At 38.1% G+C, this 24,506-nt stretch overlaps 1 protein-coding gene across 6 annotated transcripts in view; it reads right to left on the bottom strand.

Moving 5' to 3' along the window:
• The window catches only part of A1CF (APOBEC1 complementation factor), an 82,645-nt gene that overhangs the window by 7,523 nt on the left and 50,616 nt on the right, over positions 1–24,506 (bottom strand). For 5 of the 6 annotated variants that reach the window (XM_043926623.1, XM_043926624.1, XM_043926627.1 and 2 more), the window contains 6 exons: positions 19,156–19,320; positions 13,539–13,636; positions 8,635–8,908; positions 6,463–6,668; positions 3,426–3,562; positions 2,577–2,728 (listed from right to left, as the gene is read on the bottom strand). In XM_043926623.1, the coding sequence (XP_043782558.1) occupies positions 2,577–2,728; positions 3,426–3,562; positions 6,463–6,668; positions 8,635–8,908; positions 13,539–13,636; positions 19,156–19,320 (1,032 nt within the window). The remainder of the gene's footprint in view (positions 1–2,576; positions 2,729–3,425; positions 3,563–6,462; positions 6,669–8,634; positions 8,909–13,538; positions 13,637–19,155; positions 19,321–24,506) is intronic. The other variant, XM_043926625.1, reaches the window with a different exon arrangement.

Here is a 24,506-nt window from a genome sequence, read left to right as displayed (position 1 = left end):
GAGGGTAGGCAATTGATGGGTTGGCAAGGCATGGGGGGTGGGCTCTGTGGGTCCGGTTCTGCTGCACCCCACCTCACCTAAATAGAATATTAAAAACCATTGCTATACTCAGGATTGTAAGGACTGCATAGACCAGTAGGATAAATATTTAACATTTTAGCACATTTCTATGTAGCAGCATAAAAGCAAATACCTAGTGTGACCACATTTTGACCTAACTGGACAGGACCGAAAATACCTAACCCCACCATCAGTCTGTCTTTGGTGTATGTGGAGGCCATGATGCTCATCCTAACTGTCAGAGAACCAAGGGATTTGAGTAATAAGGACATAATCATGTATGTTCATATTACTGTTTTTCTAGCTGATCAATATTCCCTTTTGAAGAAAAGAGCATAATGACTATTATCTACAAGCAATATTTCCCTGTTATGTTTTAGATCAAAACCTGGTTCTTCCTGAGATGATCCCCAAATTGTGAAAGATAACAAGAAAAAGGGAAAAGTGTGCTTAAGCAACAAATGGGGACCTGATTTTTTTATTTTTTAAAAAGCCCATTGGTTTCTGTGTTGTGGAAGTCTGCCCAACCCCAGACACATTGATTTCTTTCTGGTGGCTTCTCAGGAAGTGGTGGCAGGAAGCTGGCTGGACTAGTTTTTAAAAAATTGAATCCACTCCTTGGCGTGTGCACTTGGGCAGTAATGCTGACTAATGCACGAGTGGAGTTTGGTACATTCTCCACGGATATGAGAAATGTGTTAAGAATTACTTTCATAACTTTGGAAACAGTATTTCTAAAGTAAGTAAGTAAAATGTGTGTGTGTGTGTGCGTGTGTGTGCATGGAGCATAGATTTTATCTTTAGGGATTTTGAGTTTTCTTTTTCAATTTGGCTAATTTCTAAATAGCAAGAGTATTTGTGTTCCAGACAGAGTCTTCCCTTGGAGCCTGTTATTCTTTGCTTGACTTCATAATGAGTTATAAAAGATCATCTCAAATTCTTAGGCATTCCCAAGATGATTCTTCTGCTCTAAATAATTTTTTATTTCTTGTAGGGACAAATAAAAGTGAGGATAAGATAAAACATTTTTGAGTAAAAAGCAAATCCTTTCCAGTGTGAAAGCAAACTTTTAAAATTCTTCTGGCAGTGGCTCATTTATTTTCACAGTACATGAATTAGATGTCTTTGGGGTACAGCTCTCTGTAAGACAGGGGTTTAACTTGCTGCAAGAACTGAGAAGCCTGGCACAAGTCCCCAGAAGATGGATGAGTCAACACCCTGTTGTATGGAAAGCGAACACAAAGCTTATGGCCCCAGCACAACCCAAGAGGGACCTGGCCCTTGGCAGTGGCTGCTGTTGCCTTGGTAACCTTGAAGGCCTGCATCACACATCTTCTCCACATTCTACAGAACAAAGCTGGAATTGAGATCATACTTGTGCGTGAAGCGTGATTAGTTTTAGCCTCACTTGCCAGAATGGAAGACATATTGGCAAGTTTTGAGAAATAAAAGGAAATGAGAGCAGGCTCAGGTGTTATGGATGTGAGGAATACAGCAGTTCTCATACCCACATGCGATCAGCATATAAATTAATCAGTTGATGGGCATGTCCTATTTCTAGGTCTAGTCTGATTTGGGCTTGTTGTAAGTATGCCAACAGTGACAAGTCAGAATGACAGATTTCTTTGAAAGATACAAACTTTTATTATTAAGAGTGGAATTGCTCAGACTAACTGCTGAAGGAAAATTTCCAAAAGACATTTCTTGTCTGGTCCTCTTTAATCTCTAGAGGATTCATTTTAATTATTAGTATTTGTTGTGGGTATATAATAAATGGGGGAAAGTCTTAAATGTGACCCTGAAGGCATGTTGATCTACAAATAGGCTTTACTTTAAGTGATCAGCATACGCCCCAGACCTAAATTATACAACAGATAAAATGAGCCCGATTATCCCGTTATTGAAAGGGTCTCTCTCTCTCTTCTCTCTCCCTCTCTTTCACATACAGAATTTACTTCAAATAATATAAAAAAAAAATCAGCTGTACATGTTTTTTTCAGAAAGCAAAGTAATAAAAGTAGGATTGAGTAGAACTGAAGATTAGAACTGGGGAGGGAGTCCCAAGGATTGCTTCAAAGCTGATTGACCTTGGCCAATGGCTTAATCTTTCCAGTACTGGGTTTCTCCATCTGTAGGATGGGCATGATGGTAGAGTCTGTCTCTTGTGGTGTCATGAGCATTGCTGAGATAGGTGAGTGCCTGGCACATAGTTAGACTTCAAATAAATACAGCTATTCATAGACAGTTCTAAACTCTCCTACTAAAAGTAAAAGCCAACACAAAGCCAGAGGCAGAGCGACTGCTTCATTCTGCATCACACAGATGCTTATAGCCGAGCTAAGACTAGGTGCCCGCACCCCCGCCGCCCAGCTCTATTCTCTCGCCTAGACATTAAAGGCTCCCTAATCAGATTTAGAGTAGGTGTAGTCCACAGACAACTCTGTCAGTCCATGGTACCCAAGAGGGTCTCCCAAACACTCTGTAGGGCGTCATTTCTGGCGCTATTTTTTCCAAACCTGGAAACGCAGTAGCAGAAGCGGCGGCAGCAGCTGCCGTCTGGGCGTCGGCTCCATCAGTGGGGATGCCCAGAGCCTGCAGGGTGTACTCGGCCGCGTATGTCTTTGCTTCATCCACGTAGGCACTTAGCTTCGGAGGTGTGAAAGGATGGCTGGAAAGCACATGTTATTAATAAATGTGTGGTGCTGAGACAGATGAAAACCTAAGGTGCTGTATGCTTTTTAAGATGATTGGATAATGGAATTTTGTGTGGGTACTTATCTTTCTTTTTGCTTTTAAACCTTTTAAGTATCTATGCATGTCGGAATATTTGTGAACTTATTTAGAACATGGGTGAGATGACACTCCTGGAAGGTACTTGCAACTCATTATAAACCTTTTCTAATATATATGTGAAACATGATGGTTCCTAAAACGTGTAGAAATGCAGGTTCAAGGTAAAATTCTGAAGGTAATAACCACTAACAGAGAGGTTATGTTTTTCATCCAAGATTTAAATGGCAGAGTATGGTGTTATTAGGTGTAAAATGGTAATTTCGAATAGTTCAACCCAAGTACTACACAGATAAAAACATGGGCTATAGTTTTCATTTCTATTACACTTAATATCCACAGGTTTCCATTGGTTGATGAGAGTACCCAGTCTTAATTGTCTCTGAAATTTAGGGGCTTTGAGATGCTAGTCTCATAGCTGGCACATATATCCCAAATACACATCTCAACGTATGCTTTGAATAAAATGAGTCAGTAGTAAGCTTGAATATTTATCTTCTTTAGATAGTGATAAATATATACTACATTTACAAGAGACTCTTATTCTAAAATCTAAATGATGAGAAGTTACGTACATGGCAGGATTCTGGCTGGCCAGGGCAGGAATGGTTATTTTGTATAAGAAGAGTTGTCTTTGATCTTGTCCAATGGCAGAGTGAAGCTGATACACAGGTTGTCCCCAGTTATTTTTCTGACAAATTTCTTCCAATATCTACAAGAGTGGTGGGGGGGGGGGGGGAAGTGACTTTTCTTTCAAATGTCACATTTGCATTATTTCTCCAGCTTTCAGGTTTTTTAATTGAATCTTCACAGTTTAAGCAAATATAAGAAGATAAAAAATGCCAAATGGTTTAATGACTCATAAAATTTAAGATGAACTCAATTTGAACTCCATTTAAAATGTTATGTCTATTAATTCATAAAAATCATTTTCACACCATTTATTCTAATATGCTTTTAGTTTAGTCCTTTAGCTCTTTTTACCAATACTTTACGATTTGTTTGATATATTCTTTTTTTTTTTAATTGATATTCCAGCACCGTGTGGCTGGATTTACTCATTATTACTGTGAATCCTTCTGTTTATAATGGGTTAGAGAAAATAACCTAAGGATTTATTTCTATTTCATGGCATTTGTCATCGGGTTTTAACTTTACATTTTCACAAAAATAGAGTTAAAAAGTTTGATGGGTATTTCTTGATGGACGTGAATAGATGGGTGTTGATAGTTGCCATGTTTTTGTTTGGCAAAACACCACTTCTGGATATTTTTACAATGATCTGATTTTTAGAAGCTGCCTTCTGTCATTACTCCAAACCAAATCTTTCCTAACGGCACATATTTTCTTCATCCTGAAACCATTTTTGTTGGCCCACAAGCCCTGATGCTCCCACTGGGCAGCAGATTCAGCAAACTGTGCAACAGAAGGCATAAATCTGAAAAAATAACTCCTGGGGTAGAACTGTTCCCTAGGCTGTGTCCATGGATCTTCTTATCTCATTTGCGCAAACCCTCGTCCAGCAGCAACGGCACATTTTCCTGTTTATTAAACTTTTAGGTTGTTTCTGTTTCCTCTACTAACTTTTGCTTTTTAGTACTCTTAGTTTTGTAACATCTTTTTTCATCTACAAAGTGTTCTCTTGGGTTCTGGGGCAATAGTCAGTTACTTGAGCTGGTAGATATTTTGCCTGCTTGTTTATGCCTATTGTGCAGACACGTGTAAAGGATTTTAACTCTAACTCCTGACTCTTCAGGGCAGCCCTAGTACCTCTGCTCTTCTTGTTGGAAGTTCATAACCCCTCCAAGAATTTGTCAAGGCTCCATCTAGGCTGGTTGGTGGTGGCATGACCCTTAATTTCTAAGCCACAGTTGCAGAAATTCAGAGAGGTTAATTTTAAAAACTTTCATTAGTTCATAGAGACGGTTACTGATGGTACTATAAAGCATGATCAATTTCTCACCTGGGTTAATATAAAAGCAGAGATGATTACACATTCTATAGTATCTCTTAGAACTATTACGTAGAATTTAGGACAGTGATGGGGCTTCCCAAGTAGGGCTACTGGTAAAGAACCCACCTGCTAAGCAGAAGACATATGAGACGTGGGTTCAGTTTCTAGGTCAGGAAGATCCCCTGAAGGAGGGCATGGCAGCACATTCCAGTATTCTTGCCTGGAGAATCCCATGAACAGAGGAGCCAAGAGGGCTTCCATCCATGGTATCACAAAAAGTCGGACACGACTGAAGTGACTTAGCATGCAGCATGCACATGACAATGATTATTTTTTTTCCTTAAAATGTTTCTGGATATCCCAATACTTTAATTAGATTGCTTATTTTAGGTTTTAACCCAAGATATATTGGATGACTAGCTTTTGTGTTTCTTGAACAAAGCTCCATCATTGTACTTAATTAGATTTTATTGTAGTTATTTATGTGTCAGGATCCTCTCACTGGATTGCCATATGATTTTTGATGGCAAGGATTATGTTATATTTGCTTTTCCATCTTTAGCTCCTAGCATAATACTTGGTGCATAATGCTGGCCCCACAAATGATTTTAAACAGACACATTATTACTGTTTACTACTCTAATAGGCATCCTTTTAAAAAAAATTACCTGGGGAGGGTTGTAGAAACTATAGATGAGCTCCTTTTTATGTATAAGAAAACTATTAATCCTACCAAAAATAATCAACCAAAAAAAACCAAAAACCCACTTAAGATGAGCTTTTAGAAAATCAAGTTTTCTACTTCATTGTAATCATAAGGCTACTTCCATAAATTTGGGGCTTATACCTTTGGGGTGGGAGTCAGGAAGTTTCCTTTAGGATGTGCAAACTGTCAACTGGATATTGATTATTCAGCAAAAGTATCTTTGCAGAGTCCAACATGAAATGCACATCCAGAGGGAACAGTTTGAGGGTTAACATTGATCCTGTTTTTTATTTTTAACCCTGTGATTCAGTTTCCATACTGGAACAACTTTTATAGCTTTAAATTTTCCAGTAATAAAAATCATACCCTCGTGCAGGAATATGGAAACTTAGAACTGTGACTTGAAAGCAAAAAAATTTACCATAAAAGCCACTGCCCCAATATAATCACTGTAGAAGACTTGATATGACTGATGGCGTATCACAGCTAATATGAGTAATGACACACCATAGATTACACAGTGCTTTCACTTCAACAGTGTTTCCAAGAAAAGATGTTCTAAGGAATCTATTCATTCCCTGTTGTGAGTGCTCTTCATTTGCTAACTGACCTTGCTTTATTTTGTTTTCATTTAAGGTACTGGTTGATAATTCTTAGTAGTCAGGATTTTTGCATTTCAGTGGATGATTATTTAAGATGTCAAAGTATATAATTAAAAACAAGCAAACAAAAAAGAAAGAGTCTGAAGTGGACCAATGGTATTCAGTGCCCACTGTTGTCTCACAATGTTATATTGATTGGTCACTTTATCTAGGTAATAAAACAAAAGAAAACAAAACAAGACAACAGCCCAAGTAAGGATCAAATCAAATCCATTGATGAATGGTGAATGATGGTCTTTGACCCAACTTATGCAAACTATCCCAGCTACCTCTGGAATAACATTACATACCTGGGGAGCAAGTTTAATTCCTTGGGGCTTTAAAGTGACAGGATTCATTGGGGTGAGCTCCATCCCAGGTAAAAGGTCATAGAGTTTGTCTTCTCTCTTGTCTCCTTTGACCTGGTATCCCCGGCCCAGGCCTGTGTAAGCCAAATAGCCACGGCCGCCCAGTCCTCTCACTCCCGCAGCCCCTACAGGTACATTCATGTAAATTTCTAGGAATGTAAGAAGGCATTAAACTGAATCAAACCACCAGAAAATCACCCTGAATCTTACTGTAATGGAAAAGTTAGCCCAAGTCACATTGATTATTGCCCTGAAGATGGATAGAAAACTCCAGGATTCTAATGTAATGAAACTCAACATAATATGGCATTTACCATAGGCATCTTTTTTTTTTTTTTAACTGCATGTAGAAGAAAGCAATACTGTCAAAGCTATGGATAAGTACACATGCCACTTTAAAACTTGGATATAGAGAAAAATTTTGCAATTTCTCTCTTCAGTTAATTTTGTGTTGACATTTTTTTTACACTAATGTTGAGAGATATATATATTTCACATTTCACAGTGTAATATGACCACATGTATTAAAATAAGTCTTGCCTTTTTGTCTTTGACCAGTGAATTGGAAATGAATTCTAGTTTCCCTAATGTTCCATTCCTGATGACCTGTTGGAAAACCAGTGTTTAGAAAATGTGTTTTAAAATACACCATTTTCTTATATTCTATCAACGTGAGGCTTAAATGTCCGTTGAGTTTCATTAATAGATTACTTTTGATTTTTTGTTTTGCCACATTACTACTTTGATTTCCTATTAGTGTTGTAAAGAGATAAAAAGCTGATTACCCTTCATCCATGAATATCATTCATTGATTTCTTTCTTGTTATAAGACAGGTATTTTTCCCCTTGGAGTAGAGTTTGTTTTTTTCCTACATTACAACTGGTTGACAACTTATACTTAATGTAGGGATTGTTTAATGACGTGATTTTAGATGATAAATGTACAGTGGTTTAATGACATAATTTGTCATCAAACATATAAATAGATTGCCCTGAATGAATTTCCTTCAGGAAAAGGTTCCTAAAGGTTTCTTTTATATTACGACTTTGGGTGAAGTGATTGTATTATGAGAATGGAACTTTCAAGGCAGTTGCAGACTAGAACTCCTAGGATGGTCAATTCAGTTCTCCTGAAAAATAGTAAAACACAGTAAGATAATTGTTTCCACAATAATCTGGACATGCCCCTTGCTTCTAGTCAAACCCAAGAATAGATTTAAGTACACAGTTTGTTGTTGAATTGCCCAGACTGTTGTCATATTTGGAAGACAGAATTGAGATTCTGTTGGCATTGATTCCTAGCAGAACCATTCTGAAGGATCCCATTAGGCAAAATCAAGACAGTTTCTTGAAAAAATGCTTTCCTTATCTTTGACTTTTTTTGAAATAACTGAGCTCAGAGAACTGCTTGAACATTTGGAATTCTCATAGGATTCAGTAGGAAAGATTTGTTTGGCAATGAGATTGAGAGTTGTTTATTTTATTTTTTTTTCTATTTGGACTTTTACTATTTAGTTCCCCATATCCTGGAGAAACAAGTTGATTTACCTAGTAATGTGGCTTTTTGGAAGGCATTATACATATTTCTCAGGGGAGGTCAGATGAGAGCATCTCATGTATCTGTTAGAATATATTTATGATAATTTGTGATTTATATCTGGACATGATGGCACTGAGTCACCATCCAATACACATGTGTCTTGACATTTGAGGTAGTTGGTTTCCACTGAACCGTACTGCTCCCATTTGAAAGTTTTGTAATGAGTCACATATGTTTGTAATATGGTAGTACAATGATAAGGAAGAAACTAGTAATTGTGAATCTGAGTTTTAGTGTGTGCATATTTTATGGGCCTGTGCAGAGAGCAAATGCATACCTTAAATTCATTTACACTGTATTCTGACCAAGTTTTTCAATAACCAGTTGTAATGTGAAAAAAGATTCCTAAGGAAGGAAAAATATTAATGTAATATTTGATTTTCAATAAGCAATTTTCCAGTTCTTTTCTCCCAGTAGACTCATCCAGTTAGACATAACTTAGACACAAGTCTATTGCAATACAAATAATTTGAAACTGCAGAGCTTCATCTAAGGCAAGAGCTGATTAATGTTACCTCTAACAGAAGGGGCCCGGATAATGGCCCTGTTGCCAAGATGTCCTTTGGTGGTTGGGAAATGAAGGCTGGGAATCGCTGTATAGGCCTGGGGGGCATAGAAGACAGGTGCTCCAAGGTAGGTGGTGGTGGGGTCGTAAACATGGCCCAAAGAGTAGGTATACTCTCCCTGCAACATGGTGCCCCTTCCACCTGTTCCTCGGGTGTACCTAACGTAACTGTCCTTGTCCACTGGTTTGGCTAGGGTCACTTCAATGGGGGACCCGTCCAGCACCTGTTGTAGACAGTAAGGAAAAAGCAATGTGAGAAGATATGAAGACAACCAGGTGTGGCTTTGTCTTAGTAACACGCCTCCTTCTAAGGGTTAGTCTATTTGCTGCTATCTTTACTATTTCACTTATCTGTTTGAATGGAAAGTGTTGCCTGGCATGTCAGTAAACAAAGGATGTTGCAGCCATCAGGCCATCACATTACAGCTCGAAGGAACTCAGGATGGGAAAGAACAGGACACTGGCTGTAGATAGCTGAGGTGCATATCAAAGGAATGATTTCAATGAGCCCAGACTCTTGCATTTTCCCATATACTGAAAAGTGCTAAATTCCTTAACTTGAGATATCTGGTTTTCTTTACCAGTTATCTTTTGTTATTTTAACTACCTGGTCTTTATTGCAAAACTCCTATATATCTGGGTTCTCTCTTACCTCTTCAGAGCAGTCCTTTATAACTATTGAGAGGCTGTCTCCCAGGCTTCAAGTCCTCAGAATATCCTCAAAATGAAACAGTTCTCAACTTTTAGGTTGTGTAATTTTTCCAGTCAACATATGCACCATCTTTTCATAGGTTCTTGTTTTCTGTGCCCTGTGAGTTTCCCCTGAATGGTTTGTTGGTAAATTGCATATAATCTGTCAACAGGCCAGTAATTGGCCACTGTCTATTGACATATTAGTTACAAATCTATTAACTGAATACAGTCACTGAGACAGAATTATGTAATATTTTTATGTGATGTATTTTAAAATACATACTTATATAATTATATAATTCTAAGAAATTTTAGGTTAGTTATGGGTGGAATATAATCTCCAGTACCTAGCACAGTGCAATGAAGATGAAAGGAGATCAATAAAAGATCTTATCAATTGTTCACACTTTGTTATGGGCAGCCTAGTCAGGCCTTTCCAGTTGCCAGCCAGCTAAGTGTCTTACTCTTTGGAGCTACATAATAGCTGAGTTTTTAGTGGAAATGAAGAGAGGCTTAAAAGTAGGACCCAACTTAAGGAAGTGAAATCATTGAGGGTGCTGCATTTGTCCTCTATAGATACTTCCTTAAGAAGCAAACTTTTGATCTGCTAAACAAACAGGAATAGCAGGTCAGTACTAATGTTTCTCAAGTCAGGTGCTACTTAAAACTTGTCTTCAAACATTTTTGAAGTGGTTCTTTTCTGATACAAGTTTTTTACATTTTGCAAACAGATCTGATGTTGAAAATAATGGCCGTGTGTAGATCTACAAGTGTGACTTGCTTTCTTATGTGTTGTTTGCATACATACGAGACAGAAGATGGCTCTCAACAATTACTTGATACTTTGATATATTTACTATCAGAGACAAAGTGTTTTGAGGAGGCATTTGTAACTTCTTTCAAATAAGAGTATTATTTTTTTAATAAAGAAAAGAAATATTAAGTGTTCCTGCAAATATTCCCTTTCACAGCGGCTGATGATTTCATGGGTGATTCAGTGGTTCCTGGATCACTGATGTCTGCTGGATGAAGTTCATGCTTTATGATCATCCTGATCATTTGGGATCAGCCTCTTGTTTCTAGTTACATGTATCTGCCCTCCTTTTTAGTAGCAGGAATCAGTATCAAATATCTTCCGTCGAACACATGGAGAGAGAGAATTCAGCTCATATTCTACCATATTATATTGATGTTGATGTAATTAGAAGAAACAGACGGAGTATTAAAGAAACACCTTGGATGTAATCCTTTGTCTTTGTTCCTGTGTTAAGAAAGATAAGATACCTAAATAGGTCTGTACTTACAGGCACTTCTATATCAAGAGATGTTTTTAGTGGAATGATTCTTTACTGAAAAGTCAGATTTCTTACTGTAATAGACTTTGTTCTGCATGCCTCTGCTCCTTTACAGTTTTCTAAACCCAGTATTGTATTTTACTTATTTTGTTTAGGTGTTTCAAAGTCTAGGACAATATCATATTAACCTGTATATCCCCAAGCCCAGCAAGATTTCTTTCTCATTGTAGACATTCACAGGTATTTGTAGAATAAGTGAATAATCATGTGCAAAGCTCAGTTCATCACCCTTCTGTCCAAATAGGTTTCCCTGCTTGACTTCCCTAACATCATTATCCTGGTCCTCTATATTGAAAACCTAAAATGACTTATCCTTCTTTCCCACTGCTCTAGCCAATCAGTTCCTGGATCCTTTGAATTCACCCTGCATAGTTCTGTGTAGAGCTTTCTCCTACATTCCATTCTCACCCTCATTCAAGCCCTTATTTCTTCCCATTTGAGTGACTTTAATAGTTATTTAACTAGTTCCAATTACATCTTTCTCCCTATTCTATGAAACTTCAATTCTTTATAGGTTGATTTCCCTAAATTGTTAATGGGATCATTACTTCACTGCACAAAAAACATCAAAGCCTCACCTTGTCTAATAGATTAAATTTAAATATCCTTATGGATACTTAAAAACTTTCATAGTTCTAGGCAAACTTACTTTTGATTTTCCCATATCACATTACAGTTAAGTATTATAATATTTAATAATAACTTGAATATGTATTTAACTATATAATACATGTATACATTGTTGTAAAAATATTTAGCCATGGGTTTCCCTGATAGCTCAGTCAGTAAAGAATCTGTCTGAAGTGCAGGAGACCCAGGTTCAATCCCTGGGTCAGGAAGATCCGCTAGAGAAGGAAATGTCAACTCACTCCAGTATTCTTGCCTGGAAAGCCCTAGGGACAGAGGAGCCTGGCGGGCTACAGTCTATGGGGTAGCAAGAGTCAGACACAACTTAGTGACTAAACCACCATAAATATGCCAGCTGCAAAAATTAGAAACAGTTTGAATACTTTTCCACTATGATGATTCCAATGCAATTATTTAGCATTTAATTGATGATGGTCCCTTCTTTGCAAGCATCATGTATCCTCAGAAATGTTTTCAAATTGAGAAACTAATCTCTCAAATATTTTCAAAGAAATATTATTATGACACTAAATGTAATTATCAATGAAGAAGAAATAATATTTTGCTTTCTAGGCATATACTTAATATATATGCATTATATATATTTTTATATATATTTATATATATGCATTAATATTTTGCTTTCTAGTTTACTTTATGTGTGTTGGAGTCGGTAGTCTCCCCCACTATGCAGCCCCCACACCACCCTCCCCCCACAGCAGGATTCACACACTTCTGTAGATCAGAAATAGCTCCTAAGCCCAGGCCCCACTATGTCTGAAAGCCTTGTGCTGGAAGACCCTCTATTTGCCCTGGAGATCTGCTCCCCATTGGCTGCCAGCCTCCAAGCTCCCACAGGGAGTTCTGCAAGGCTCCCCTTCAGGGCTCCTGGGCCTTCCAGATTATGATTGAATTTAGTCAGTGGGGAGGGCTGGCCAGAGGTTGGAGGAGAGAGAGCAGCAAGTGTGAGCTATTACTTCTCTTGGCTCCCTCCCTATCAGGTGACCTTGGCCTGAATATGTCCATTGGCCAAAGTTCATTACTTTTCTCAACAAGATCTGCTCTTGACAATCCTCTCTCCTTTAGGTTTCCTGTTCTCTAGTCCTTTGTCTCCTTGGCTCCAGGACTGCCCCAGGCTCCTGCCCTGTCTCTTTTAATTCTCCTGCCCCAGGCTCATACCTTTATCGTTAGTCCTTTTGCCAGCTGTCTCCTATTAGGACTGACCAGTGTGAGGCCTGGCAGGTGAAACAGCCCTGTGCTCATTCGATTCAGAGCAAGGCAATCCATCTTTACTGTTCTCCAATTATACTTTGTTCTTTACAAATTCTGTGCCTCTGTCTGAGGTTACCTCTCCTTTGCCATTTTTTTTTTTTCCTTTTGAAATTCTTCCCAAGTATCATGGCTTCTCTTAAATATTATCTTTCACATCTATGAAGATTTTCTGATTCTTAATAACCCACCTCTTTGAATATTGTCACCACTTCTTATCCATTTTTTTTCTTAAACAAAATTTATCTGACTGGACTTTGTAAAGGTATTTGAGTACTTGTTTTAATCCTCAGTTGACTTTTAGCTCTTTGATAAGCATCTTGGTTTGATCCTTTAAGTATTCCAAACAATATTTAGCATGATAAATGGTTTACAGAAGATTGTCAATATTATGGGATTAATAAGTAAACATTATACTGGTTTCTATATATAAATCATAAGTTAGAATATAATATTACTAGTTGTTTTCCCCAGAGCTTACTCTTGGCAAGGTGAAGAGATTCCAAGCTTTCCATACTTGTAATATCAAACTCTAAATGCAGAATGATAACTTTGACATCTTCTCAGGTCATCAGTCTCCAAAATACTGGACTACAAAGATTACAATTTCTTTGAAATAATGAGAGAAAACTGAAATTTGGAAAATCACCTTGGGATACTCCATTCCAACTCTGTATTTCTAAAAAAATTGAGGGCCAGTGACTTGTCCAAATCAGCCAAAATTAAAGATAGAATTGGACATCTCCATTGAATTTTCCATCACCCTTTTGTTTGTCTTAGATGGACTAAGGCAGCCATGTCAGAGATGGAGGAAGCCTGAGTGAGATGGACTTGCAGGACTGTTCTCCTGGGTAAAACCTCCACAACAAACTTTGGTGGAATCTACATAGGTTTCTTTGTCCTACATTACCTTCCCATTTAAAGCTTTCATAGCCTCCACTGCATCTTCTCGGTTAGTGAAATGCACAAAAGCATAGTCTCGGATTTTCTTCACCCTTTCCACAGCACCTGGAAGCAGAGTGAAAGTAGCTCCATTAGCAAACCTGATGTACTTAAACATTTAGCTTGCAAGAATCTTTTTTTTTGGAGATTCACTATTTAAAGAGCTCATTGAGAATATTTCCTGTGTTCAGGTTTAAAATTCTGCACATTCAACAAAAGATTTTGTTTGTAATTCTGTAATAACACTTATGTTCTGCCTTATTATTTATAGATTTATTTATGGATTTGTTTTTCCACTTCCTAGATTATTATCTTTGAGGATAGAAGGGTATGTTTTTCAGTATATTATATAAAGGATAGTAATTTATTCATGGTAAAATATTTGTTGAGTTGAACTCAATTATTGGTCATCTTATATATTTAGGTAATTACCTTTTTAAATTTTATGGCTCTTTCCTCAAAGACATCTTGACTCCTTTGATTTGTACAATAAAATTTTAAAGTTAGAAGAGACTTAGCAATAATTTAATTTTTAATTCATTTTACCTTTATTTGTTTTCAACTTAAAGATTCTGAATCTAAATCTCTGACAAAGTAAGTGAAATTTATGAACTCACATAGCTAAGAACTAGAACTCAGATCTCTCATCTGCTTCTCTCGTTTGATCAAAACAAACAAACAAACAATTCTGAAAGTACATCTGAGAACCAAGATAGTTTCTTACCATGCTGGTTTAAAATATCAAAGGTTGGAAACAATGTACATATCTACTAATCCTAGTAGAGGAATCTCTTTAATAGAAGTATTCACACATGTGCAAAAGGATCATGCTTAAGAATATTAATAACACTAGTCAGTTGAAATAGCAAAATAAAACAACTTAATGTCCATTTTCATGAGCATGATTAAATACATTTGTATTAAATAATACTAAGAAGTCTTTAAAGAGAGCAAATAGGCTCATGTATACTTACATGGAAACCTTCAGAACCTGTTGTTAAATCTAAAAAGTTACAATATAGTAAGTATAATATTATAGCATTTATATTTATAAAATCCCAACCCACATATATATTGCACATAAATATAAATATACACACAGAAAGAGAACTGAAATGATCAAGATTGAATTGTTAATAGGGGTTAGTTCAGAGGAAGATCCTGATGCTGGCAAAGATTGAAGGCAAAAGGAGAAGAGGGCAGCAGAGAATGAAATGGTTGGAAAGCATCACCGACTCAATGGACATGAACTTGGACAAACTCCAGGAGATAGTGAGGGACAGAAAGGCCTGGAGTGCTGCAGTCCATGGGATTGCAGAGTCAGACACAACTTAGTGACTGAACAACAGCAACGACGGGAATAGGGAAAAAAGTTGGGGAGAATAAAGGGGACTTTCATATTTTAATGTGCATTCTTTGGTGTTTTTACAAATATTTGCAATATTGATATATATTCTTTGTGTAATAAAAAATAACAAATCAACCTAACCTATTATTATGTAGAGGGATTGCTGTACGTGTTGATGGACATTTGTAAAAATAAAGTTCTACCAAAACGGTTGAACTTTAGATTTTACATTTTATTATTAAAATGTCCTTGCTTACTCAATTTTAAAAATAGAACTTTTGCCTAAAGATAGAAACTTGCTTAATATTAACTTGTTAGTTTACCATGCAAATTATCCTTTTTCAGTTAGTCACTTGGGTATATTTTGAGCACTCAGGTTTTCTTCCATCCTTAGTTTCCAGGGACAACCGAGGATGGGACCCTATGCCAGGGAGGATCAGAAAAGGATATATCTTCTCCTTTTTCCCTCTCACTGTCAAAGTTCAGTTATTTACCCTCTTAGATTCAAGGTCATGAAGACAATTTGAGTTTCTATCCTGCTACATGTTTCAATGGCTATAAACTGTCTTCCTTTGGAATAATGATAGGGTGCTAATGTAAAGATAATTTTAAAACATTGTGATGCTTCTTTTCCCCCCTCAGTATTTGATTCTTTACTTCTTATGACAGTGGGTGTACAGAACAAAGTTATATGTCTAAGTTGAGAAAATGAAGGTATTTGAGACCATGAACCATGCAGACATGTAATTAACAGCATTGCAAACATGGTCTCTTTATTCCTTCAGTATCAGGTTGGAGTAATTATTGTGACTTAACTTCGTGCTTCTCTTGGGTATTAACAGGTAAAAGATGGGCCAGTGAGGACCTCTACCTTCCCGGTCTTTGCCCCATTCACCCTGCAGTGCCATCCTCCAGCCGGCTCCACTAGTCTGTTAGCCCCCAGAGGCATCTTGGTATTGTCCTTATCTAGTTCCTGCATAGTATTTTGTGCACAGGGGCTATTCAATAAATATTCCTGGAATGAGCAAATATTTTATTCAATTCATATTCTGTTATCATTCACATCAGTTAGGTGGCATTTCAGATGATAATAGATTTTGGCATACTCAAATTCTATTTGCAGATATTGAAATCAGCTTGCGTTTTTTGAACAATAATGTTTAGCCACACATGTTTTTAGAAATCATGGTATGTGAAAATGTAACCTCATTAAGCAGAAAGATTAGAAAGTGAGAATTTTTTAAATTATAAAAGCTGGTTTTCTTTACAATGCTGTTTATCATATGGCTTATTTTAATATGTTTCTTCTTGTTTATTGATCGATCATCATTTTACAGAGGGTGAGACAATAAAATATCAGTGGTCATCTGTAAGACTCTAATACAGCGAATTGGAAAACAAGGACTCTGTTCATTATCAACTTGTCAGCAGCCGTTGAATTACCTGAAGACAAACACATCTGCAGTCCCAAGGGGAGACTATCAGAAGGTCATGTTTCCCAAAGTGTGGTCCTCAGACCAGCGGTATCAGCTTCCCCAGAACTTAATGGAAATGCAAACGCTTGGGACCCATCCCAGACCTATTGTTTTTCAGTCGTTCAGTCGTGTCCTACTCTTTGCAACCCCATGGACTGCAGCATGCCAGGCTTCCCTGGCCTTCACTGTCTCCTGGAGTTTGCTCAGGTTCATATCCACTGAGTCAGTGATGCTACTGAATATGAAATTCAGGTGGGTGGGGCCAGTAATCTTTTAACAAGCCCTTCAGGTTATTCTGAAGGTAAACTGTTTTAAGAAAATCAGATTTTGTAAAATGATTATAATTGGAATTTTAGCAGATACTTTTAGGCTACACTGGGGAAGAACATACATTTTCTGGCTCTAGTTTTTATTTTAATTATCATTATTTATCTGAATAGCAATATAATCTTTTCAGTTTAATAAGGGTTAAAATAATATATTGATAATTATTTGCAAGAATACTCAGGGTCCTTTGAGGGATCCAACTTTCAATAGAATTTTTAAAAAGTTATTTTTTTCTCTAATTTTTCTAGGTAAGTATAAACTTATCATTTCCACTGGAAAAGAAACTGGTTAGCTCTTTTGTCCCCCCAATACAGCAGATGTCTGTGAGCCAACAACCCTCTGCAATTCATTTTTTCTTTTTTTGCAGAGTGCCAAGAAGCAGCAACCACATATCATTATGGAGTCCTAGGAGTTGTGCCACCAGCCTCAGAGAGAAACAGACCTGGCATTTATTATTTTCACTATAATTAAAAGGGCCTAGACACTTGTCTCTCTTCAACATGCAGACTAGAAAGCTGATAGCCAGTGACTATGAAAGGAAGCAGCCTTTTAGTAGTTTCTCATTCCAGCCTTTCTGCCTCCCTCCATCCCTAAGAATAATGTTTTAATTACACAAAATAAATATTATTCACTATGGGAAGGAAGAAAGTCAATGCTAAGTCATGGTGGAACAATGTTTATACATGCACATATCAGTTTCTATGCTCACAATTGCATCAACTTCCAGATCTGCAATTACATGTCACTTCTCCTAAATAACCTAACCCTAGGAGTTAGGTTGCCATTGCTGTTTAACTCCTTCCACACACACACATCCTACCTGTTAGTTCCTCCCACCGTGCCTGGCACCTAGGAGCTACTGAAACAATGACAGGTGAGTGAATGAGTGGGTGAATGGAATATGTGTAGGTCATGGGGGTCTTTGACTTGTTAAGGACAAGCTCTTAACCAGACCTGGATTTAAGCCCAGAACCTGCCACTTTCTGGTTGTATCACCCTGGACAAGCAACTTAGCTGCTCTGGGTCCTGGTTTCTTTAAAATAATGGAAGTAGTAAGGTACCCTACATCGCAGAGTTGTTGAACACACCATTATACTCAATTAGCAAGGAAGGCAGAGTTCCTGAAGTGTGGAAAAAGACAAGTCTCTGGTGAATCTTTAAAAAGAGAGAAAAGAGATCCTTACTAATTACCTTTAGAATAAACCATCCATTTATGCTATTACATTTGACAAAGCAGTCAGAGTTAGAAACAGTCAGCATAACTATGTGAAGTGATTATTCTCAGGCAGTTTTAAGGTGATGGTATTATGGCCCATGCTTATCAACAACCTAGGAAATTCTCATTTATGGAAAGATGTCACCACAGTGATAAACTTAGACTAACATGCTCTAAGGCATGCTAATCACACAAGATGGTCTGCCAAAAATATGGGATCCATGGCCCTCAAATTGGGAAGTGAGTCATTCTACATCTCCTCTTTTGGAGACTTTCAAAGCAAATTAGGTTAAGAACTATGATAAGTCCCACAGACAAATTTTTAATTTTTTTGAATCTGGTGTTAGAAAACTTATTTGACCATGGATCCCTTTTAAAAGTAACATCTATTGATAGTTTATAGAATTAGTGTCCTGCAGAACTGGCTTTGAGAAATACTTGTTTGGACATTGTTCCTGTAAAATGTTTACCTGTCTCAGTGTTGCAGTTCCTATATGAGGAAAAAGAGATAGGGAGTCAATCTCATGGCTTAAAACTGACAATGAAAAGTATTGACAAAATGAAGAGTAATCAGTTCTCCTCCACCATCCTTTTCCTTTTCTATTCACTCAAATGAGCTTTCTAGAACAAGCTGTTACTTCCTTTCTTAGACATCTAAAGTCATAATCATATTCCATTAGACAGTGGTTCTCAACTGGGGGCAATTTGCTCTCCCAGGCACAAAAAATTCTAGAGACATTTTTGGTTATGAAAATTGCAAAACATTACATTCTGGAATGCACAGGACAGACCCCCACAACCAGGAATTATTGGCCAAAAATGTCACAAATACCGAGGTTTAGAAACCTGCTTTAGATCTTTAGTTATGGTCATGCATTCATTACCACAGTAAATATTTATTGAACATCAACTAAGTCCCAGGCACAGAAGTAGGAGCTGAGGAGACAACAGAAAAAGAGCTCATGGAATTTATAGTTCAGTGAAGGAAATATGTATCAAGTAATCACACATAAGCATGTAAAATTATAATATTGATAAATGTTGTAGAACCTTACATCCACATTTTCTAATCCAAAGGTCGAAATATAGTTTTAATAGTCTGTATGTGATTATGAGAATGATACGTGAAAGCTATCTTATTTAAAGTTACGGGAAGTCAGCTCAAGCAGAAGTGTTTTAAATATATTTTGAAAAAGTGATCCTGTCTGGCATGTCCTACCTGGTTTAATATTATTGAATTCTTTCTCAATCATCTCTTCTGAGGTAGACAGCATTAGGTTTCTTACGTACAGGATTTTCACCGAGGACATCGTGTCTTCGTCAACTTCTACTTCTGGTTCTGCCCAGTCTACAGCAATAGGATGGCCCCATAACTGAATTCTTCCTGTTGGGAAAGATCAAATATGATTAATTATATAGAAATTAGGACATCATCTCAGTTCATACTAAAATGGCCTTTTAAATTGAACCTTGAGATGTTGATTGAGCAAGAATACTAATATTAAAAGAGGTGATGGTTGATCTTAAAAGGCATTTCAGGTAAGACCTAGCTATAAGCAAGTTCTGGGCTTTCCAGGTGGCATTAGTTGTAAAGAACCCCGCCTGCCAATACAGGAGACATGAGTTCAATCCCTGGGTCAAGAAGATACCCTGGAGGAGGAAGTGGGGAGGAAACCCACTCCCACATTCTTGCCTGAAAAAATCCCGTGGACAGGGGAGCCTGACAGGTTACGGTCCAGAGGGTCACAAAGAGTCGGACACAACTTAGCAACTGAGCACACACACAGACAGATGAGTTCTGAATGACAAGTGGCTTACTGTAATGATTGGGTATCAAGGGAACTAGAACATGATTTGAAGTGGAACAGAAAGGAGGCAGCAGATGTCCTGTTTGAATCTTAGAACAGTTCTCACAGGATGAAGGTAGTCACTGAAGATGGCAAAAAGGGGAGAAAGGAAAAGGATGAATTTAGGGCTCAGACATAGAGTCTGGCTTCATGAAGCATTAGAAAGGTCACTAGAATCTTTGTGATTAAGTACCACCACAGAACTGTCCAAAAAAAATGGTGCATGTGAAAGGGGTGTAGGTCTCAGGTACATTATCTGTCCCTTATACTCAGAGCTCTGATCAACAGGATTCTCTCCTAGTTCTTTGCCAGAACATAGAAAAAATTATTATGTTTCCAAATTAAGATAAAGAGCAATGGTGGAGTCTATGATGGGAAACTGAACTCATCTTAAAGAGGTAGCAGTTATCCTACATATATTTTGGTATTTCTATAATTGTGATTAATTGAACGTCTTGCACTCTATGTTTCCCATATTCTGTCTCACAGAGACTTCTCACAGTAACTCTGTGCGGAGGGGTATGACTTTCTCAGGTTTACAGAAAAGGAAATGAACTTTTGAGAGGATACGTTGCCCAGATCCACTTTACTTCTCCCCTGCTCCCTTTTGCTTTTCATTACTCAATCTTGTACCCCTATATAGTGAAGATCCATGCTGAAGTGATAAGAGGAGAGTGAGGGTCAACTCAGTTTCTAAGTTTGATTGGAAATATGTGTATTTTTTATTAGTTTTGGAACAAGTGATATCCTGGAAGCAATAAAAAGTGTGAGAAAAGTAAAATCAGAAATCCTCAGTATTGGTAAGAGTTTAGTTGTTTAATTATTACATGTTTAAGGCAATTATTGTCAATCAAAATGCATCTTTTTATCCTTTAAAAAGCAGTCAATGAAAGCATCTGTGGCATTGACATTCTAAAACCCAAACAAAAGATAGACGCGGCCTAATGAGTCAGCCAATCCTGGGGAGACTGTCTCCTATTCTTCCAGGTCTTCCTTGCATCCTAGACAGTTTTGTCCATCATCCTCTTTCCTCCCCACCCCCCACCTTCCACTCCCCTTCTATACCTCCGTCCCTTTTTGTACCATTCCCTTCCTTTTCTGTGCTTTACACAGACTTTGCTAAAGGTCTTATCCCAAGGTTCCTAAGGTTCCCAAGTGACTCTGGTTTCTGTAGCTCAGTGGTTCTTAGTCTTGACCCCACAGTAGAAGAGCTTAAAAACACATGGGTTCTACTAGATTTGTTGGACTGAGTTCCTTTCTACCTGCAGGGATAGACTGTTCAATTTTCACAGTTTTTTGAGTCAACTGATGTCACCTTGGTAGCTGGAAATGAGCCGTAGTGGGAGTGTTATACTAAGGAATCCCAAAATACTGCAACCAAGGCTTTTGATTTTCCCCTAGGAATTGCCTCATCTCTAATCCCAGGATCCTTCTTCCAAATTCTGATCTAAGTGGCCCAGTCTTCAGGATTTTGAAAAGCATCTCAGTTAATTCATCCAAAATTGAGAACACTATTCTAGCTCATTGACTTTTGCCTACCAAGACTGAGACCACATTAAGTCATTCATAGGCCTGAAGATGTGGAAAAGGTTAAAATAGATAGAGGTGGGAAGGGATGCTGGAAACAGTGATTTCCATAAACATTCCTGTGAAAATGAGTATTGGAAAGTGATTTGTGAATATGAACTTTGAAGTCAGACAGGTTCAATAATCAGATCAATGATCTTGGCTAAGAAACAACCCTACTAGCTTCACTTTCCTCATCTATAAAATTGGGATAATTAAAAATACCTACTCATTAAGGTTGTTGTGAAGACAAAGAAGATGATGCATGGAAGGGAGAATTTTCTCTTTTAAATGATAATTCAATAATGTACTTTCCTCTTGATACTTTTTGGTCTATTTTGGAGATGTATAGTTTATAAAGAATATGCGTTCTTTGAGTCTAATGTAAATGGTATCAAATTACAAATGATGTTTTTTTTAGAATCTCCCTTGTCCTTTAGAAGAAAACAATGTACATTGTAGATGCTTAATAAATGTTTCTATCCTGAGTCATTCCCCAGGTTTTCCTATATCTCCCATGCAAGTAAATGGCTAATATCATCAGTTGATGGATATAGCAGTGGATCACAAAATTTGGTGCCACAATAGAATTACCTTGAAAACTTAAAAATATCAGTGAGTGAGTGAAGTGAAGTTGCTCAGTCATGTCTGACTCTGAAACCCCGTGGACTATAGCCTACCAGGCTCCTCCGTCCATGGGATTTTCCAAGCAAGAATACTGGAGTGGGTTGCCATTTCCTCCTCCAGGAGATCTTCCCAACCCAGGGATTGAACCCCGGTCTCCCACATTGTAGGCAGATGCTTTCCCGTCTGAGCCACCAGGGAAGTCCACAAAAATATCAGTGCCTCAATGCTTCTCTCTGCTTCCAGAGAATCTCTAATTGATTAGAGATTGATTTGGATACTGGCATTGTTTAACAACCTCCTCAAGGGTTTCCTTGGCAACTCAGTGGTAAAGAATTCACCAGCCAAAGCAGGGACACGGGTTTGATCCCCGGTCCAGAAAGATCCCACACGCCACAGAACAACTAAGCCTGTGTGCCACAACTACTGACTGACCCAGCACTCATGGGCCTGTGTTCTGCAACTATGGAAGCCTGCATGCCTGGAGCCCATGCTCTGCAACAAGAGAAACTACCACAATGAGAAGCCCAGGCATCGCAACTAGAGAGCAGACCCCGCTCGCCACAACTGGAGAAGGCCCTCATGCAGCAATGAAGACCCATCACAGCCATAAATAAAATAAATAAAATCCTAAAGCCTTCTTAGATGATTCAAATTTGTAGCCCACCATGGACAATCCTTGATTTAAATGATCAAATCTCAAGCTTGAGGTCTCAGGGGCAGTCGCATCCTGGCAACTTGTTATAAATGCAAATGATCAGGCCCCACACCAAACCTGGGGTCACCAAGAGTCTGACACAACTTAGCAACTAACAAAAAACAATAACAAAACAAACCACCCCAGACCTACTGAATCAGGAGCTCTGGTGGTGGGGCCTCCAGCACTGTCTTTAACAAGCCCTCCAAGTGATTCTGATGGAGACTAAAATGGAAAAAGCACTCTTGGAACTCTTTTTCAGAGCATCCTTAGAATGCTTTGATAAACTCTGTGCTGGATGCATCATCTTTGCTCCATATATGCCTCGGCAAAGATGCAGTGTCAGGAGAGAGTTGCTACTGTTGAGAAGGTAGGTGGGGGGGAGAGGGAGAGTCAATACACCACTTCAGACCACAGTTTTCTCTCTGTCTCAAGTCTGGATCAATTAAGAAGGAAAAGCTTCTTGTGGTCCTCACTTATCGTGTTTCTGAAAGATCTCCTTATCCTTTCAAACTAGGCTCTCCAGAGGATTGCCCATTACTGAAATCCTGTTTTGTCCTTTAACGGTGAGGTCCAAATGGGTAACAGATTTTACTCTCAGGCTTTCGTAGAAATAAAACAGTTTGCTCTGACTGGCTTATTTGCTGCATCTTGTTAGTCTGCTGCTGAGGCACTCTGACTTAAATCCAAGGACTGAAACTCCAACAGCTGAGGCTAATTAAAGGGTCAGGCAAGGAGGGCAGCCTCAGATAATGAGGAAATGAGGAACACCTGGAGAGAGTGGGGCTGCCTCTATGTTGCTGCATCCTGGCCAGAGAATCATAGGGAAGAGTCAGGATCTTGGGTGGAAGCTTAACATGGTGCTTGAGAATTCTTGCAGCCTAGGTGCTCAGCCCTGACCCGACTAGTCAGCTCAACTCAGGAAGAGACGGAGGCTTTTTTTGTGACTTGGTATGCTGTTTTCTTTGAAGAAAGGAAGCTGATGGGAAGTTTTAATTCCCCAGGAACACTGGTTGACTTCTGAAAACCCTTTCTCCTATTTTGGATTCTCTTTCACTGCCATTCTCCCGCTACCCCTCCCAAATGATTGTATATATCTGTACAGGTAATAAAGGAGGAAAATAATTAGTGTGGGCTGCAACAGTGTAAGCTGGTTTCTTCACAAAGTGATGGCTAAGCTGGGCCTTAGAATCAGTGAGTCAGGAGACAGGGGAAAGGGTAAGTCATTCTAGTAGGAGACATAGCACTGGGAATAAAGGATACAAAACGAGCAAGGCATTGTCTAGGACATTGAGTTTGTCCTGGGAGAAAGGAGGGGTTTTTATTGGGAAACAGAAGGTACAAAATATGTTTGAAAAGAACTGGAACCCTGAGTGAAAGGTCTTGAATGACAGGCTCAGAGGTTTATGCTTTATCTCATATGCAGCAACAAGACAGTTCAAATAATATTTTTTAACTAGTGAGTGAGTGACAACATTCAGCCTGTTAACAAGGAGAGGCTGAATTTCTGCCAATACTAACAAATATTCCTCACGCTCAGAAGCCATATTTCAATTTTGAAAATTTTCAGAGGGCTAATCCTGTTAGTATTTTTTAAGAATGTGTATAGGGCAGCCTACATCTAGGTATTATTGCTGTTTTGCTTTGTTTCAAATTAAGGTGGTCTTCCATAGTGCTTAAGAGAAGCATTGATTCCAGTGTGTTCAATCAGTTATTCTCGAAATCCTTATCATTTTAATGTTAATTCATTTCAATACCTTACTTTGTGTAAGTTTTGGCAAATATTTTAAAATAAGCACAAGACTTTCAATAATTTTTCCTAAGTTGATCTGACTG

This window comes from Cervus elaphus, chromosome 15 (assembly GCF_910594005.1).
Source record: "Cervus elaphus chromosome 15, mCerEla1.1, whole genome shotgun sequence".
NCBI lineage: Eukaryota > Metazoa > Chordata > Mammalia > Artiodactyla > Cervidae > Cervus > Cervus elaphus.
Note: the sequence above shows the minus strand (reverse complement) of the source record. Positions and strands in the feature narration are given on the sequence as shown.